We start from the raw sequence: 20,193 nt of genomic DNA on the forward strand, positions 1-20,193 counted from the left end.
TTCAAGTGATCAGTATCAACACGTGGCTAATGGCTACAAAAAAGACAGCACAGACAGACATTTCCATTATTGCGGAAAGTACTACTGGGCAGCTGCTATAGATTTATTTTATGCCAAACTTCACTTGCATGCTAGATATCATTCACTCTTACTGAACTTTATTCCAAGAGGTCTTGCCTGTTATTTTCTCACATCTTAACATCTCCTTTTGATTCTATTTCCAACTATTGCCCCATTTCTCTGCTTCTCTCTGAAGTAAAATGGCTTCTAAGTTTTCTATACTCAGTCTCTAGTTCCTCTGCTCCCATTCTCTTAAATCCCAACTTGGACTTTAAGCCACATTCCATAAAAATGCTTGCCAAAAATCATGTAGGGCTTCCACATTCCAATCCAGTTGTCAATTCTGTCTTCATTGTAGTTAATACATCAGCAGGATTTAAAATAATTTATCCCTCCTTCTATAGTGGCTTCCTCATGTTCTCTTCAATTTCTTCTCTTTCCTGAGCACTGCTGCTTCATCCTCTCCGCCCAGCCTCCTACAATGGAGTACCTGCCGTCAGTCCTAGTCCTCTCCTCTCCTGACACCATGCTCACTTCCCAGAGCATCCCGTCTACTTCATGGCTTTAGGTAGCATCTAGATGCTGAAGACTGTACATCTAAGTCCCTGGCCCCAACCTCTCTCCAGGGCTCCTCACTGACTACTTGAAGCTCCACTTGTCTGAAAGAGATCTCAAACCCAAGCTCTAAACTTTATCTTTTTAGACAAACCTGCACCAACCAGAGGCTTTCCTATTTTACTGGCAACTCAATCCTTCCAGAAGCCATCCTTATTTCCTCTCACACACCGCACAGTTAATCTACTTTTGATCTACCTTTAAAAAGTATATCCAGAATTTGACTCTTTCTCTTTCACCTCCAACACCTCCCCACCCCCCACGGTGAGTCAATTTAATTTTACTGAACTCTTGCCACAGCAATCCTTTCAAAGGAAAGCAGGTCATACATGTCTCTCCTCTGTTCAAAACCCCCTATGGGTCCCCATTTCACTCAGAGTAAAAAATTCAAAGTCCTTTAAAACAGGACACAAGATGCTAGGTGATTTTAAGTTATAAATGGACTGAAGCAAAGACTTCAGAACTAGCTTTACATGTCTTAGTTACTTCTATCAAAGTCAGTACAGACTTAGAACCACTATGTTAATTACTAACAGGGAGATACTTTCTTTAAACAGATGAAAGCTTGGGTTGGGCAAAGTCCACCAACCTCATTTTCAGAAATCATATACTTAACCTGCATAAGATGTATTTAAGTATATTCTAGCTTACAGGAATTATTGCTGTCCCCCTTGTCAAAACACAACTCAAACACTCACCATCGACTGCATACATATCTTTGTGTCTCCTTAAGAGTGAGTTCATCAACTCAGTCTGTTCAGCATCTCAGGCAGGGGGGCCAGACCATCTTCGTTTTAGCATTCCACATGTTCCCTTTATCTCCACATCTGACCTGACACTTGAAATACCCTCTGAACTCTGACCAAGGTGAATTTTTAGAAAAGCTTCCCTGGAAAGCACTGGTGTGTGCATAAGCACCAGTATATGTAAGAATCATCTACCCATTCAAATTATTTAATTATGGTTCCAGGGAGCAGTAACCAGAATGCTAAGGCAATGCCTGCATCTAAAAATCACTCCACTGGGGCACCTGGGTGGCTCAATCAGTTAAGCCACTGCCTTCAGCTCAGGTCATGATCTCAGGGTCCTTGGGATCGAGCCCCACATCTGGCTCTCTGCTCAGCAGGGAGCCTGTTTCCCTCTCTCTCTGCCTGCCTCTCTGTCTACTTGTGCTCTCTCTCTGTCAAATAAGTAAATAAAATCTTAAAAAAAAAAAAAATCAGGGGTGCCTGGGTGGCTCAGTGGGTTAGGGCCTCTGCCTTTGGCTCAGGTCATGATGCCAGGGTCCTGGGATCGAGCCCCACATTGGGCTCTCTGCTCAGCAGAGAGCTGGCCCTTCCTCTCTCTGCCTGCCTCTCTGCCTCCTTGTGATCTCTTGTCTGTCAAATAAATAAAATCTTTAAAAAAAAAAAATCACTCCACTGAGAGATCCTCAGCAGTTGCTGCCTGTCTCAGCCATTTTTGCTTCCTCAATGCTTCATATACAATAGACACTGATAATCTTTCTGGTCAATTTCTGACTGAAAAAACAATCAGATGACTGCATGAATAAACACACTTATCTGCATCTTCACCTAGGAGTCCAAACCTGAGGCACAGAAGCAGGTCAGGAAGCAGAGACCTAAACAAAATTATGTATTCACAACACTGTATTACAGCCTTGAAATAAAGCTTATAGGAACCCAGTGTTCTCACCTGTGCCTGTTTATGCATTTCTCCTTTAAGATCATCAAAATATGTGCTTTCTCCTTCATCATATTCTGCATCAAACATCTCCTTCAATTTTCTCTTCTTATCCAAATGCTTTTTCTTGGCACTTTCCTCTGCACTGGGGTCAATTTCTTCCTTAACTTCTTCTGCATCTTCAATCTTAAATTTCCAGAAGAGAAAATTTTGTAAAAGTTTGTGGAGATCTTTTCTTTAAACATGAAAGCAGATTTTTAAAGTTCTGTCTGGGCTGCAAAAATCTTGGTTATGATCATCATGAAAATAAAACAAAAAACAAACCAAACCAAAACACAGCCTTTGGCTCTAAATGACACGAGACATTTAGATATCTACATTATGATACACTGTCACTCCTTTATCTGGTTCGGAATGTCAAATATAAATAAAAGTAAAAGCAAGTGTCCCCATCCAGACTCTCCCTAGACACTGTTCTAAAGAAATATTAGGGAGAATAGGGAATAGAGGAGAATGATGGCAAAAGGAACAGTGGAGAGAAAGATGGTGACTCAGGAGCTAAACTTTAAACGACTGAAGAATCATAAACACAAGAAGAGGTAGTAAACCCAAAAGATCAAACAAACCAACAACTTTGATCTGTTCCCAACCTCCATATTTTTAGGACGGAATCCATTTATTCTGTAATCTACAGAGATAATAAGTAAGATTCACATTGCTTAATATGGGCCTCTCTCATTACATATTGACCACAGATCAAGGACCAGTGACTGACAGCCAGCTATGATAAAAATCATACCTGAGTATCTGCACCTGGTTTTCCCTTGTGCACGTCCCCTGTTTCCAGGTCTTCAAAGTCACCGTAGAGCTCTTCTGGGAAAAGAACAACCAAATGTCCTCCATGAATAGGGCTTGCGTATGACACTATAGCGCCACCCAGTGCACTGTGTACTCTGAAACCCAAATTTCATTTTTACCCTTCTTATTGCTACACACTCCAGGAGAATCCTGTACTTACACAGGCTTCTTTTCCTCTTTGAAATGTCAGTATTTCATCACCTGTTCGGATGAAGCGCACGGACCCAACCCATATTTCCTTACTTTACTTCGATACCCCACTTAGCCAAGAGCTATTTTTCCAATGCAGGTGGCAAACAATTTGCAGCAGGGATGCACAGAGAGATATATGCATGGCTTTGCAGGTGAGTCCCCAAGACCAACAGTGATATGAAAAAACCATGATTTGATTAATAGCACATAGGACAGAGTCTCAGTAGTAAGAGTAACACAACACAATGTATGGCATATCTAAGAAAAATCTTGGATTACATAAAATACAGGACTTAGAGTAATAGTGGTACCCAAAATAATGCTGAACCACATGAAGAGCTCATTAATTTGCTCATCCATTTGTTTTTAGAGCTCTAAGTTTAGCTCTGGGTCCTATCCTTAAAAGAAAAAGATGCTAAAACTCCTTTGGGAAGCAATATTTAGAAGTAATATTTAGATAAAACATTTTCATATAAGAAAGAGCCAAAGAACCAAAGAGCCAAAGAAGATACAATAGTTGGGAAGATTCCATCTGTAAGAAAAACAAAAAAGGACAAAATGCTTGGGAATAAACCTTACAAGAAATGTGTCAAAAAACTTTATTTAAAAAACTTAAAGAACTTTAATATACTACCAAAGAACACATGGAATAGACATTAGCTACACTTACAAGGGCTTTACAGACAAGGCACTGCTCTAAGTATCTTATGTGCCTTAACCACATTCTTCAACATGACCCAATGAAGTAGGTGTGATTAATGCTATCTACTGAACAAATAAAGATAACCATGTATTTGAAAAAGAAGACTCAGTATCAGAAAGATGTCAATTATCCTTTTATCATAGTTCTAATAAAACATGACCCAAGAAAAGACCCAAAAAACCTACTGAATGGGAGAAGATATTTGCAAATGACATACCCAATAAAGGGTTAGTATCCAAAATATATATATAACTCAGTACCAAAAAAACCCAAATAATTCGATTAAAAATGGGCAGAAGACATAACAAACATTTCTCCACTAACAGACACATGAAAAAATGCTCAACATCACTGTCAGGAAAATGCAAATCAAAACCACAATGAGATCCAAATCACACCTGTCAGAATGGCTAAAATAAAAAACACAACAAACAAATGTTGGCGAGGATGTGGAGAAAAAGGAACCTTTGTGCACTGTTGCTGGGAATGCAAACTAATGCAGGAAGATGGTTTGGAGGCTTCTCAAAAAATTAAAAATGGAACTGTCATATAATCTAGTAATTCCACTATTGGGTATTTACCCAAAGAATATGAAAATACTAATTTGAAAGGATATATGCCTCCCTATGTTTATTATTTAGCATTATTTACAAGAGTCAAATTATGGAAGTAGCCTAAGGACCCATTGATAGATGAATGGATAAAGAAGGGTGTGTGTGTGTGTGTGTGTGTGTATACATACATAAAATGGAATATTATTCAGCCATCAAAAAGAATGAAATCTTGCCATTTGCTACAACATGAATGTAGCTAGAGAGTACAATACTAAGCAAAATAAGTTAGTCAGAGAAAGACAAATAACCCGTGATTTCACTCATATGTGGAATATAAGAAACAAAACAAATGAGCTAGGGGAAAAAAAAGAGACAAACCAAAAATCTCTCTTAACTATAAAGAACAAACAGATGGTTACCAGAGGGGAGGACGTTGGGGGGGATGAGCAAAACAAGGGGATTAAGAGTACATTTGTCATGATGAGCACTGAATAATACATGTAACTGTTAAATCACTATATTATACATCTGAAACTAATGCAACACTGTAAGTTAACCATATTGGAACTAAAATTAAAAAAAAAATACCAACAAAGATTTCTCGTCTGTAAAAGACAGTGTAGACTTATTTCTTCTGTTCCTCCCAACTAAGTATAACCAACTCCAAAAAAAACACAAGACCCCAAGGAAAACAAAAGAACTCTGAAAAGTATAAAGAAAAAAAGGGCCGGTGAGGGTCCCCAGGACCAGAGGAATGATGTAATGGCCGATGGCTCACTAGACCACAACCCACAGAAAGGCAATTCAGAACACTGCTTCCCAACCCCAAAACTAGCAACAGAAGGGAGACCAGATAGACTCAATGTTCCCTCAGATCAAACTCAGATCTTAGCAGGAACACTAGGTTAACCAGGCAGCACTGGTTAAGTGGGTGCTTTGAAAGCCCCCCTGGCAGTAAGTGATGAGAGAACTGTTTGCCTTCCCTGAAGAGCCTGAATCTCCTTTCCTCCACCAAGATAAACCAGGTAGCCAAGGATTATTGGCAAAGGGAGATTCTGTGCCAGGCCTGAGGCTCTCCACCACCATCTAAAAGCAATGTGTGCCCTGGCAGGACCAGTGAAGATATCCCTACAGCAGGAAAACTAGCCCTACAGGCCAAGACAACCTTCCCCACCTAGTCACAACATGGGGGGCCCAGACTAGGGAAGCCCCTGTCTTCTCAGGCAGCACCTGCAGAGACCGGTACTAAGCAGATCAAAATAGCACCACAAAGGTTCTAAAGTTAAATTGTCGTTGGAACCACAGCCCATAAAGTATATCAGGATCTGCACACTAAATCTCAACAAGAGGACTGCATGACTAAAATAAAGATTACACAGGACCAATGTCTCCTAACATAAAACCCAAACTATGTAGGATACAAGAGAAAATCACCTGTCATACCCCAATCCAGGAAAATCTTAACTGAAAAGTGAAAAGACAACTGACACGAACAATAAAATGAATCAGATTTTGAAACTATCTGACTAGTATCTTAAAGCAGTACAAAAATGTTTCATCAAGCACCTACAAATCCTTTGGCAACAACCAAAAAATTGAAAAACTCAGCAAAAAACCCTGAAGAACCAAAAGGAAATTATAGTACTGAATAATACAAGAAGAAATTTTAAAAGCTTGCTAGATGGACTCAATAGTAAGAGTAGAGATGACAGAGGATAGAATCAGAGAACTTGAGGTCAGATCAACAGAATTCATCCAGTCTGAACAACACAGAGGAAAACAGACAAAAAACAACGGAGCAGAGCCTCATAGACGTGTGGGGCAGGAAAAAGATCCACCAGTTATATGCTCTCACAAGGATACCTGATTTGAAAGAAGTAATGACAGAAATTTCCTAAATTTGCTAAGACATAAACTTAACAGATTCAAGAAGGTGAGCAAATTTCAAACAGAGTAAACCCAATGAAATCTTCACCAGTCAAACTTCCAAAAACTGAAAAACAAATAATCTTGAGAGCAGACAGAAAGAAATGACAAATTCACACCAATTCAAAACGACAGTCCATTGTCGTTTTCAGTCCTCTGAAATCAGAGGCCAGAAGGAAGTGGTACATTTTTCATGCGCTGCAGGAAAGAACTGTCAGCTATGAATTCTATATCCAGTGAAACTATCCTTCAGAAATGAAGAATTGTAAATAAAGACAATCTCAGATGGAAAACAACTACAGGAATCCGTCACTACCATACCCAATCTTAAAACATGACTGAAGTGAGGCACCTGGGTGGCTCAGTTGGTTAAGTGTCCGACTTCAGCTTAGATCATGATCTTAGGGTTGGTTCTGGGATCAAGTCCCGCATTGGTCTCCCTCTCAGCAGGAAGGTCTGCTTCTCTCTCTCCCTCTACTCCATATCTGTTCTCACTCACTTGGCTCTCTCTCTCAACTAAATAAAATCTTAAAAAAAAAAAATGCTCAAGAAAGTTCTTAAGTAGTGAGTAAATTATAAAAGAAGAAATTTGGGACCACTGGGAAAAAAAGAAAAAACAAACAAAAGATCAGAAATATAGATACATACAATAAAATAACCTTTTTCTGAGGAGTTTTTAAAATCGTATTTGGAGACTGAAAAAAAATTATAGCACTACCTAATACACAAACCAGTAATACTTAAAAGGGGGAAAGACAAAGGGACCAAAGTAGGAGAAAAGTTTCCACATGTTACTCAAAATGATCAAATACTGGCACCAGTAGGCTATTATATTACAATAAGTGACGACTACAAAAACTAGACAGAGACACTCAGAAACACTGTAAACATATCAATATAGAAGAAAGAAAATGAAAACAGAGGAAAGACAGAAGAATTAGAATAAGAGTAAACAAACAACAAAACAGTAAAATATCAGACTTACACAATTCCATATCAATAAGTACGTTAAATGTAAATGGCATAATATACCAATCAAAATACAGATTGACAGAGAGGACAGAGGCACATAACGAGAAACTCCCTTTAGATTTAACAACCCAAGTAAGCAAAAATGAAAGAAGGGGAAAGATATACTGTGCAACTCATCTTTTAAAAAAAAAGCAAGAATGGCTAAATTATTATCTCATAAAATAAATCTTAAAGAAAAGAAAATTATCAGAGCCAGAGAAGGACTTACTTAACTGTAACAGCTAAAATTTCATGGGCTACCTTGACATCCTTGAGCCTCACAGGGTCCCAAAGGTCTAGCTGTGAGCAGGCCTGCCAGATATGGCCTCATCCTATGGGAAAGGATCCCCATCTTGATAGCTCTTTTTTCAGTTGGACCACCCGCACCCCACCTATCCCTCAACCTAACAGGTTTGACTTTACCTCTCTGCCAGCCCATGAATTTATTCAAACACATTAATCACAACCTGTCAAGGGAACTAATGGTCATCCTATGCTCATTTAGGTACAAAGCTCTTTCTCTCAAAGCCCCTGACTGTTCAGTCTCTGCATGGCATGAGGTGTTCTCTTCCCTCAGGCTCTGAGTGTATGTGACTAATAAACTGCTGTCAACAGCATCTGCCCAGTGTCAGATATTGTGTGTTAGGCCATCCCTATAACGGTAGAGCTGGAATCTTTCCTTCACCAATTGCATGAATAAGAGGTGACCATAATACACAACAACAAAAGGGTAAATCCACCAGAAAGACATAACAATCCTAAGCATATGTGCACCAAACAGAGCCTCAAATATAAGAAGCAAAAACTGACAGATCTGAAAGGGATAGATAAGTCCAAGATAATACATGGTGACTTCAATATCCTCCTCTTGGGAACTGATAAAATTAGTCAGAAAATTAGCAAAGATACAGAAGATTTGAACAATAAAGCCAACTCAACAGAATCTAACTGACATATATAGAACATGATACCCAACAACATCAGAATAAACAATTTTTAAAGCATCCACAGAACATCTGTCAAGACAGGGCACAGTCTGGGTAATAAAGCAAATCTAAACAAATATAAAACATGCATAATGAGTATAGAATACAGTGCAATTAAACTGAAAATGAGTAACAGGAAGAAGAAAATTCCTAAACATTTTGTAGTTTGTTTGTAAGTAAAAAACACTAATAATGCATGGATCAATGAGAAGTCTCACAGGAAATATAAAAATGCATAGAACTGAATGAAAATGCATAGAACATATGAAAATACAGGGGAGGCAGGGCAGAGAAAGCAATTTAGTGAGCACTAAAGGCTCACGTTAGAAATGAGAAAAGGTCTCAAACCAATAATCTAAGAAAACTGAAAAGTACAAAATAACCTAAAACAAGCAAAGAACAGAAATAATAAAGAGAAAAAAAATTGAAAACTAGAACACAGAAATCAATGAGACCTAAAGCTGATTATTTGGGGAAAAAAAATCAACAAAATGAATAAACCTTACTAATGAAGAGAAAAAGGAGGAGGACACAAATCACCAATTATCAAGAATAAAATGGGATTAGCACAACAGATCCCCCAGCCATTGGAAAGTTATTAAACAAATACTATGAGTATTATACTCAGAATACCTAAGCTAGCTTCTTGGAGAAGGTACTTTATGAAACTTTCCCTTTGCCAAAAGCCTTTGAAATTCCTTGAAAACCATAAGAAAGTAAAATTCAGCCAAGACAGAATAAAGAAACTAAATTATTTAAATTATCCTATAGCCATTAAAGAAAAAAAACTTGTCATTATTATAAGCTCCTCAAAAAAGAAATCTCCAGGCCCTCACCATTTCACTGGAAATTATACCAAACATTTTAAAAATTAACATTCCAGGGGTGCCTGGGTGGCTCAGTTGTTAAGCAGCTGCCTTTGGCTCAGGTCATGATCCCAGGGTCCTGGGATCGAGCCCTGCATCGGGCTCCTTGCTCGGCGGGGAGTCTACTTCTCTCTCTCCCACTACCCCTGCTTGTATTCCCTGTCTTGCTCTCTCTCTCTCTCTCTCGTCAAATAAATAAATAGAAAAAATAAATAAATAAATAGAAACTTAAAAAAAAAAAAAGAAATTAACATTCCAATTCTACACAATCTCTTCCAGAAAACAGAAAAATTGGGAATACTTTGGAATCATTTTATGAAACCAGTATTACTGAAACCAAAACTAAATGAAGACAGTACCCAAAAAAAAATCCCCCAAAACAAAAAATCAACAATGCTATAGACCAGTTTCACTCATATACTTAGATGCAAAATTCCTTAACAAAATACCATCAAATAGGGACGCGTGGGTGGCTCAGTTGGTTAAGCAGCTGCCTTTGGCTCAGGTCGTGATCCTGGAGTCCTGGGATCAAGTCCCACATCGGGCTCCTTGCTTGGCAGGGAGCCTGCTTCTCCCTCTGCCTCTGCCTGCCACTCTGTCTGCCTGTGCTCACTCTCTCTGACAAATAAATAAATAAAATCTTTAAAAAAAAAAAAATCAACTAAAGTTCAACAACATATAAAAAGAATTATATATCATGACCAAGTGGAATTTATTCCAGGTATGCAAAGTTGATTCAAAATTCAAAAATTAAACAATGTAATCCACTATATCAAAAGGGTAAAGAATAAAAAATTCGTAGGATCATATCAACTGACACTGAAAGGCATTTGACAAAATTCACCACCCATTCGTCATTAAAAAGAGAAAGAAAGAAAGAACACCTCTCAGTATACCAGGAATACAGAGGAATGGAGCACATAAAGAGCATCCACAGAGAAACCAAACTAACATCATACGTTAACAGTGAAAAATACTGAGAACAAGGCAAGATTCCTCTTTCTAATCCTAGTCATTATATAAGAAAAAATTTAAATATAAATATATTCAATGTACATATAAATATAATCATAATTGCATAGCTGGGTATTTACCCCAGAAATACAAAAACATTAACTCAAAAGGATGCATGCACCCTTGTTTATGGCAGCATTATTTTCAATAGCCAAACTACAGAAGCAGCCCAAGTGTCCACTGATAGAAAAATAGATAAAGATGATGTGAGGTGTGTATGTATGTGTACACACACACACACACACACACACACACAATGGAATATTATTCGGCCATCAAAAAGAATGAAATTTTTGCCATTTACAATGACATGGATGGATCTAGTATAATGCTAAGTATAACAGTATAACGCTAAGTGAAATCAGTCAGTCAGAGAAAGATAAATACCATATGACCTCACTCATATGTGGAATTTAAGGAACAAAAATATGAGCAAAGGAAAAAAAAGACAGAGACAAGCAAGAAACAGACTCTTAGCTACAGAGAACAAACTGATGATTACCAGAGAGGAGGCAGGTGGCAAGACGGGGATTAAAGAGCACACTTAACACGATGAAAAAATAAATAAAATAATTATAAATAAGTAAACAAAAATAAAAGGCACAAAGGTTGAAAAGAAGCATAATACTGTTCCTATTTGCAGATAACACAACTATGTAAAAAAAATCCCAAGTAATCTACAACAAACACCCCTCCCAGCTAACAACTGAGTTTAGCAAGATAAAAGATAAACACATAAAAATCAATCAAAATGAAATAATTTAGTATAAATTTATTAATATATACTTAACATTAGGATGCCAAAAACTACAAAATACTGATGAAGGAAATTAAGATAAAAAATGCTCCTGGATTAGGATACTCAAAATAATAAAGACCTATAGGTTTAATGCAACTCCTATCAAAATCCCCGGAGTTTTTTTGTAGATCCAGACAAGCTTATTCTAACATTTTTATGCAGCCACAGGCCCTAGGATAAACCAATCTTGAAAAAGAATAAAGTGAGAGTAATCACTCTACTTAGTATTAATGTTTACTATGTAACCACAGTAACCAAGATAGTATAGTACGGGTGGAAGGACTGACACATGAATCAATGGAATGCAAGAAAGAACCCAGAAATAAACCCACACAGAGGCTCAACTAATTTTTGACAAAGGCGCAAAAGCAAATCAATGAAAACAAAAACTGCTGCAGGAATATACACCTCAGGCAAAAATATAACCATTAACCTAAACCTCACACCTTATAAAGAAATCAAAATAGGGGTGCCTGGGTGGCTCACTTAAGCGGCCAACTCTTGGTTTTGGCTCAGGTCGTGATCTAATGGGTTGTAAGAGCCCTACACGTCAGTGGGGAGTCTGCTTGAAGATTTTCCTTCTGCCCCTACTTGCACATGTGCACACACTCTCTTTCTCTCTAAAATAAATAAATCTTGGGGCGCCTGGGTGGCTCAGTGGGTTAAGCCGCTGCCTTCGGCTCAGGTCATGATCTCAGGGTCCTGGGATCAAGTCCTGCATCGGGCTCTCTGCTCGGCAGGGAGCCTGCTTCCTCCTCTCTCTCTGCCTACTTGTGATCTCTGTCAAATAAATAAATAAAATCTTTTAAATAAATAAATAAATAAATAAATCTTTTTAAACAATCTTAAATCTTTAAAAGAAATCGAAAAAGATTGCTGCCATAAACAGAAAACAAGGGTGTTAAATTCTTAGAAAACACAGAAGAAAACTGTCAGGATCTAGGAATAGAAAGTAATTCCTAGATTTGACATGATCCCTAAAAACAATAAAATAATAAACTGGACCTCAACAAAATTAAAACCTTTTCCTCTGTGAAAGGCACTATAAAGAAAATGAAAAGACAAGCCACATAGTAGGAGAAAATATCTGCAAATTACATATCCAATAACAGAACAAAATATATAAAAAAAAACTCCCAATATTCAACATTAAAAAAAGAATCCAGTAAGAAAGAGAGCAAGACATCCATGAACATTTTATAAAAGAGTACACACCCGGGGCACCTGGGTGGCTCAATGGGTTAAAGCCTCTGCCTTCGGCTCAGGTCATGATTCCAGGGTCCTGGGATTGAGCCCCATATTGGGCTCTCTGCTCAGCAGGGAGTCTGCTTCCCCCTCTCTCTCTGCCTGTTTCTCTGCCTACTTGTGATCTCTCTCTCTCTCTCTCTGGGTCAAATAAATAAATAAAGTCTTTTAAAAAGAAAAGAATATACTACAAACAATAAAATGTGGCAAAAATGATAAAATGCTCATCATCATTAGCCACTGAGGAAATATAAAATGAAACCACAGTGAAATACCACTATTAAGATTGGTTAAAATACTAATAGGGAGGTCACCAAATATTGGCAAGGATATGGAGACACCGGATCATTCATATATTACTGATGGAAATATAAAATGGCCCAACTACTTTGGCAGTTTCCTATAAAGCTAAATATGCAATTACCATACAACCCAGTAATTGTATTCCTAGACATTTATCCCAGAAAAATAGAAGTTCATATTTATATAAAAACCTGTACATAAATGTTCATAGCAGTTCAATTCCCAATAGCCTAAACCTGGAAACAACCCAGATACACTTCGGTGGGTGAATGGTTAAAGAAACTGCTACATCCGTATCAGGGAATACTACTCTGCCATAAAAAGGAATAAACCACAGTCACATGCAACAACTTGGATGGACCTCTTTAGGGAATTATGATGAATAGAAAAAAAAAATCAATCATAAAAGATTATATACTGTATGATCCTGTTTGTTTAACATTCTTCAAAATTATAACATTATAGAAATGAAAAAAGGAAACGGTTGCCAGGTAGGAACTTAGAGATGGGTGATAGCAAGGAGCTAAATGTGTTTTAAAAAGAGCAATACAAAGTATCCTATGGTGATGGAAATGTTCTGTATCGTAACTGTTTGTAAATATATAAACCAGCTCATGTGAAAAAATAGAACTAAACACACACACACAGACTAAACATGAGCACAAGTAAAACTGAGGAAATCTATATAAGATGGTATCAACATTAATATAAAGGTTGTGGTCTTATACCATATAGGACACGTACAATATACAAGAGATCTCTCTGTAGTAGTTCTTATACACGCATGTCAATTTAATTCAGTCTACAATTATCTCAAAACAGGAAATTTATTAGAGAAAAAACACTACCTATTTTTCTTTTGGAAATAGAAAAGATGATTCTGAAGTTCACAGGGAAAAATAAGCAAGATCAGGACAAAGCAAGGATGTCTACTTGACTTCTGACCAATGCTACACTGGAAGTTAAAGCCTGTATCAAGGCAAGAAAAACAGTAAGTCATCCAGATAGGAAAGAAAGAAGTAAAACTGCCTTTTTTTTTTTTTTTAAAGTAAAACTGTCTTTAATCACAGAATCACAGATCACAAACGATGTCTTTGAAGAAAATTCTATGAAATATACAAAAACTAATAACTAAAAAATAACTAATGAGTGATTTGGCAAGGCTGTACAACAGAAGATCAATTAGCAAAAAAATCAACTGTGTTTCTGTTAAAAATATGAAAAGACAAACCACATACTGGGCAAAAATAATTAAAATCACAAGTGATAAAGGACTTAAGTAAATTAAATAGATTAAAATACTGAGCAAGAGATCTGAGAGATACTTCACCAAAGAAGAAACAGATGGAAAATAAGCACTTAAAAATGCTCAACATCATTAGTCATGAGGAGAATACATATTAAAACCATGCTATATCATTCTATACCTAAAGATTGTCTACAACTAAAAAGACTGACCATATCAAGTATTGGCAAAGATGTAGAAATAACTGAAAATCTCATGAAGGCTAATGGCAATACAAAATGGTACAACTACTCAGAAAAACAATTTGGCTATTTCTTAAAAAATTAAACACACATCTACCACATGATCTGTTTAGCCCACTCTGAGGTAATGGGCCTAACAGAAATGAAAGCAGTTGTTCATACAAAATCCTGTACAAGAATGTTCACAGTAGCTTTATTTGCAACAGCCATAACCCAGAAATAACCTAAATGTCACCAACAGATGAAGAGATAAACTGCAGTGCATCACACAATGGAATACTACTCACTAATAAAAGAAATCAACTATTCAGTAATAAAAAGGGACAGAGATGCCACAGGATGGAATATCTCAAAATAATTACGCTGAGCAGAAGTCATAAAAGAGTACATACTGAAAATAGAACTGCCCTATGACCCAGCAATTGCACTACTGGGTATTTACCCTAAAGATACAAACGTAGTGATCCAAAGGGGCACGTGCACCCGAATGTTTATAGCAGCAATGTCCACAATAGCCAAACTATGGAAAGAACCTAGATGTCCATCAACAGATGAATGGATAAAGAAGATGTGGTATATATACACAATGGAATACTATGCAGCCATCAAAAGAAATGAAATCTTGCCATTTGCGACAACATGGATGGAACTAGAGGGTATCATGCTTAGTGAAATAAGTCAAGCAGAGAAAGACAACTACCATATGATCTCCCTGATATGAGGAAGTGGTGATGCAACATGGGGGCTTAAGTGGGTAGGAGAAGAATAAATGAAACAAGATGGGATTGGGAGGGAGACAAACCATAAGTGACTCTTAATCTTACAAAACAAACTGTGGGTTGCTGGGGGGAGGGGAGTTGGGAGAAGGGGGGTGGGGTTATGGACATTGGGGAGGGTATGTGCTTTGGTAAGTGCTGTGAAGTGTGTAAATCTGGCGATTCACAGACCTGTACCCCTGGGGATAAAAATATATGTTTATAAAAAATAAAAAATTAAAAAAAAAAAAAAGAGTACATACTGTATGATTCCAGTTATGTAAAATTCTAGAGGGTACAAACTACTATATTTTATATATAAAGTAGATAAGTGGCTTAAAGCAGAAAAATATTTGCAACCAATGAAGGAGAGTAAATATCCTTTAAATAATTTTACAATTCAATAGAAAAACACATTAATATATCATTAGAAAAATGAGTAAAGAACAAAGAATTCAGCAAAGAAATGCAACAGCCAACATACCTTAAATATTCTCACTTACTAGCAATCGAAAGAATGCCAGTTATAAGAAACAATTTTCATTTATCAAATTGCCAAAAACAACATTTCTGAAAAACTTTTGGCAGTTCAAAAAAATGACAATTCTAAATTTTATGAACCTAACTTATGAAAATAAAAAATGTGATCCAAGAGTTATTTCAAGGTGCTCCAGTGCAGAGTTATTTATAATATGAACAAGGTAAATTGCTTAAATGAGAAACTGTGAATTGATATAGGGTATGATAGAATTAAATTGTAAACACAAAACCTCTGAAAAAATTTAATGATGCAATTTATACAATTAGAAATTTTAAATTTCAATTTCAAATTTCAGAATTCAATTAGAAATTTTAAAATTTTGTAAATGATTGGAAGTAAATAACCTCAAAAAATTAACAAAAGTTTTTTAACACATGGCAGAAGTTACGGCATGATTTTATTTTTTTTTTAAGATTTTATTTATTCATCTGACAGACAGAGAGTGCTCAAGTAGGGTGGAGGGGCAGAGAGAGAGGGAGAATCAGATTCCCCGCTGAGCAGGAGCCCAATGTGGGGCTTGATCCCAGGACCCTAGGATCATAACCTGAGCCAAAGGCAGATGCTTAAACCACTAAGCCACCCAGGCACCCTTGGTATGACATTTTATTTTAGATGTTCTATAATGTATACTACCTTCATTACTAAAAAGAAAAATATGTTACTTATTTTTCACACACACAAAAATCCATTTTGAACAAGCACATGATAAGATTTATGGAAAGCCTCCCACTTTTCTTTGAGGGCCATATCTTTTTTTTTTTTTTAAGATTTTAAAAAAATTATTAATTTCTTTGACAGAGAAAGAGAGAGAAATCACAAGTAATCAGAGAGGCAGGCAGAGAGAGGGGGGAAGCCAGGCTCCCTGCTGAGCAGAGAGCCAGATGCAGGGCTCAATCCTAGGACCTTGCGACCAGACCTGAGCCAAAGGCAGAGGCTTAACCCACTGAGCCACCCAGGCACAATGACCACATCTAATAAGTCAGTTAACCAGGGGAAGAAAATAAGATCATCATAAAAAGAGGAACCACGGGGCGCCTGGGTGGCTCAGTAGGTTAAAGCCACTGCCTTCGGCTCGGGCCATGATCCTAGGGTCCTGGGATCAAGTCCCGCATCGGGCTCTCTGCTCTGCGGGGAGCCTGCTTCCTCCTCTCTCTGCCTGCCTCTCTGCCTACTTGTGATCTCTGTCAAATAAATAAATAAAATCTTTTTAAAAAAAAAAAAAAGAGGAACCAGAATATTACCCATAATCTCCTATCAATGTTCTCAAAGCATTTCACATTTGTCTATTATTTCCAACTTTTAAAGATACGGAATAAAATACAGAGAAGACCGTCTTCTCTGAAAAATATGGCTCTTTACTTACCATCTTCTGCTAAAATCTTGGCTGCATCTTTATCCTCTTCCCACTTCCCAGTCACAAAGCAATCTCTGATACTGTTCATAACCTTACACAGAAAAGTCAGCATTTAGTTGACATGCTCCAATCATTCAAACAAAACAACTGAAATTAGGAAACAGTGGTAGGTGACAACTAACCTTTAAGTACTTTCTTAAGACACATTTTTTGGGGGAAATTCTCATTCCAAGTAGACATATGAGATATGTTAATCTTTGATATAGACAGTATAACCATAGAGAAAAGCTTAAATATCATTACTTAAGCAGTGAATGGGGAGGTACTATTAGTTCACTGACCTTATAAGTAAACAGGTATTTAATAGAGCAACTGATTTTCAAACGTTATGAGTATTCCTAAGGCAATGCAGTAGCCAACATTTAGAAAGCTGGTTTTACTATTTGTTAATTCCGACTTATTGTGCCTATTTGAAAATTTAATTACTTGACCCATGATAATATTCTGACAAAGGCTAAATGTCCTCGATAAGCACAACAGAGCAGAAAGTACTGATGAGGTTCCCAGTCTCAGACCTGATAAATCATCTAGTATATACACGTAGCAGATGCTGGGAACCCCTCTTAAATATATAGTAAAACCCTGTACACAACTGTTTCAGAATCTCTTTCCTGGGGAAACCGACCTAAGACAGCAAATGTCATTCACTGCCAAGGCTTTTAAAAGCACACTTACAGAGATCTTCAGATAGGTCCTGGCTTTCACCTCAATCATATTTTGGTCACGAATCATGTTTTTCATAAACAACCTCACTCTCAAAGAACAGTTTTGAGGCTAGCATGATTACAATGGATGCAAAAGCAAATCTGTTCATTTACTCATTTCTTCATGCTATAATCACTCACTAAATATTTACCGAACATCTGCTCTATGCCAAGAAGCTTCATAGGCACTGAAGGATGGCAAACTGTTAGAAGAAAATCCTTAATTTCTGAGGATTAACAATTGACTTAGGGGAACCAAAGACCAAAAAAATTAAAAAATAGATCCTCCACGATAAAAACACTAAACAAACCAAGAGGAGAAGGGAACTTTCTCAATCTGATAAGCAGCATCCATAAAAAACCCACAGCTAGCGTCATATTAAATGGTTAAAATTGAGAACTTTCCCCCTAAGATAAGGAGTAAAGCAAGACAGTCTCCTCTCACCACTTCTATTCAACACTGTACTAGACATTCTAGCCAGGACAATTACGCAAGAAATTGAAATAAAGGCATCTAGTTTAGAAAGGAAAACTACAGGGTGCCTGGGTGGCTCAGTGGGTTAAGCCTCTTCCTTCGGCTCAGGTCATGATTTCAGGGTCCTGGGACAGAGCCCCGCATCGGGCTCTCTGCTTGGCAAGGAGTCTGTTTCCCTTCCTCTCTCTCTGCCTGCCTCTCTGCCTACTTGTGATCTCTGTCTGTCAAATAAATAAATAAAACCTTAAAAAAAAAAAAAAAAAAAAAACCTTAAAAAAAAACCAAAAAAAGGAAGGAAAGAAAACTAACTCTACTCAACTCATAAATGATATGGTCTTGTTTATAGAAAATCCTAGGGGTCCACTGAAATACTTTCAGAATAAATAAATTTAGCGAGGTTGCAAAATACTAGATCAATATACAACAATAAATTTTATTTCTATACACTAACAATGAAAATCCAAATATGAAATAGAAAAAAAAGTTCCTTTTACAATGGCACTGAAAACACTAAAATACTAGGAATAAACTCAATAAAGAAGTGCAAAGCTTATACTCTGATAACTATAAAATGTTCTTGAAAGAAATTAAAGAGCTAAATAGAAGAAAAGGCATCCTATTTTAATGGAACAAAAGACTTAATATTGTAAAGATATCAATACCATCCTAAGTGATCTACAGATTCAACACAATCCCTATTAAAATCCTAACTGGCTTCTTTGTAGAAATGAAAATGCTGATCCTATAACATAGAAAACCCAAGGGATCCATACAGGTAAACCAATCTTAAAAAAGAACAAACCTAGAAAACTCACATTTTCCAATTTCAAAACTTACTACAAAGCAACAGTAATCAAAGAGTAAGGTATTAGCATAAAGAAGATATAAGTCAGTGAAATATAACTAAAAGTCCATAAATAAATCTATGTATCTATGGTCAAGTGATTTTCATTCATGGTGCCAAGACAAGGCAATGGGGAAAGAATAGTCTTTTCAACAAATGGTGCTAGGACAATTGGCTATCTATAGGCAAAAAAGAAGGAAGTTGAACTTACCTCATTACAAATACTAAAATTAACTTAAAATGGATTAATGACCAAAATTTAAAAACTAAACTATAAAACTATTAGATGAAAACACAAGAGTGAAGCTTCATGATCTCAGATTTAGCAATGGTTTCTTAGATATGATACCAAACACAGAAATAACAGAAATATAAGTAACTTAAACCTCATTAAAACTTAGAACTTTAAAAAAAAAAAAAAAACTTAGAACTTTATTGGGGCATGTGGGTGGCTCAGTCAGTTAAACGTCTGCCTTTGGCTCAGGTCATCATGCCAGGGTCCTGGGATGGAGCCCTATATCAGGCTCCTTATCCAACGGGAAGCCTGCTTACCCCTCTTCCTCTGACCTCCAGCCTCTTAACCCCACTCATGCTCTCATGCACTCTTTGATAAATAAATAAAATCTTAGTGGCTCAGTGGGTTAAGCCTCTGCCTTTGGCTTGGGTCACGATCTCAGGGTCCTGGAATCAAGCCCAGCATTAGGCTCTCTGCTAAGCAGGGAGCCTGTTTCCCCCTGTCTCTGCCTGCCTCTCTGCCTGCTTATGATCTCTCTCTCTCTCTGTCAAATAAATGAATAAAAACTTAAAAAAAAATGTTTTAATAATAAAATAAATAAAATCTTTTTAAAAATGCTTAATTTTGCACTTTAAAGGTTAAAGAAGGGGCGCCTGGGTGGCTCAGTGGGTTAAAGCCTCTGTCTTCAGCTCAGGTCATGATCCCAGGACCCCGGAATCAAGTCCCACATTGGGCTCTCTGCTCAGCGGGGAGTCTGCTTCCCCCTCTCTCTGCCTGCTTGTGATCTGTCAAATAAATAAATAAAATCTTTAAAAAAAAAAAAGGTTAAAGAAAAAACAACCCACAGAATGGGAGAAAATATCTGTAAATCATTTATGTGACAAACTGAATATATATTCAACTCTTACAAACAATGACCAAG

The 20,193-nt window shown here is 37.0% G+C and overlaps 1 protein-coding gene across 3 annotated transcripts in view; it reads right to left on the minus strand.

Moving 5' to 3' along the window:
* The window catches only part of BMS1 (BMS1 ribosome biogenesis factor), a 46,518-nt gene that overhangs the window by 7,481 nt on the left and 18,844 nt on the right, over positions 1-20,193 (minus strand). For 2 of the 3 annotated variants that reach the window (XM_044240049.1, XM_044240050.1), the window contains exons 13-15: positions 16,963-17,044; positions 3,158-3,231; positions 2,371-2,544 (exon numbers count right to left, since the gene is read on the minus strand). In XM_044240049.1, coding sequence (XP_044095984.1) covers positions 2,371-2,544; positions 3,158-3,231; positions 16,963-17,044 — 330 coding nt within the window. The remainder of the gene's footprint in view (positions 1-2,370; positions 2,545-3,157; positions 3,232-16,962; positions 17,045-20,193) is intronic. The other variant, XM_044240051.1, reaches the window with a different exon arrangement.

The sequence above is a fragment of the Neovison vison genome, chromosome 2 (genome assembly GCF_020171115.1).
Source record: "Neovison vison isolate M4711 chromosome 2, ASM_NN_V1, whole genome shotgun sequence".
Classification (NCBI taxonomy): Eukaryota; Metazoa; Chordata; class Mammalia; order Carnivora; family Mustelidae; genus Neogale; species Neogale vison.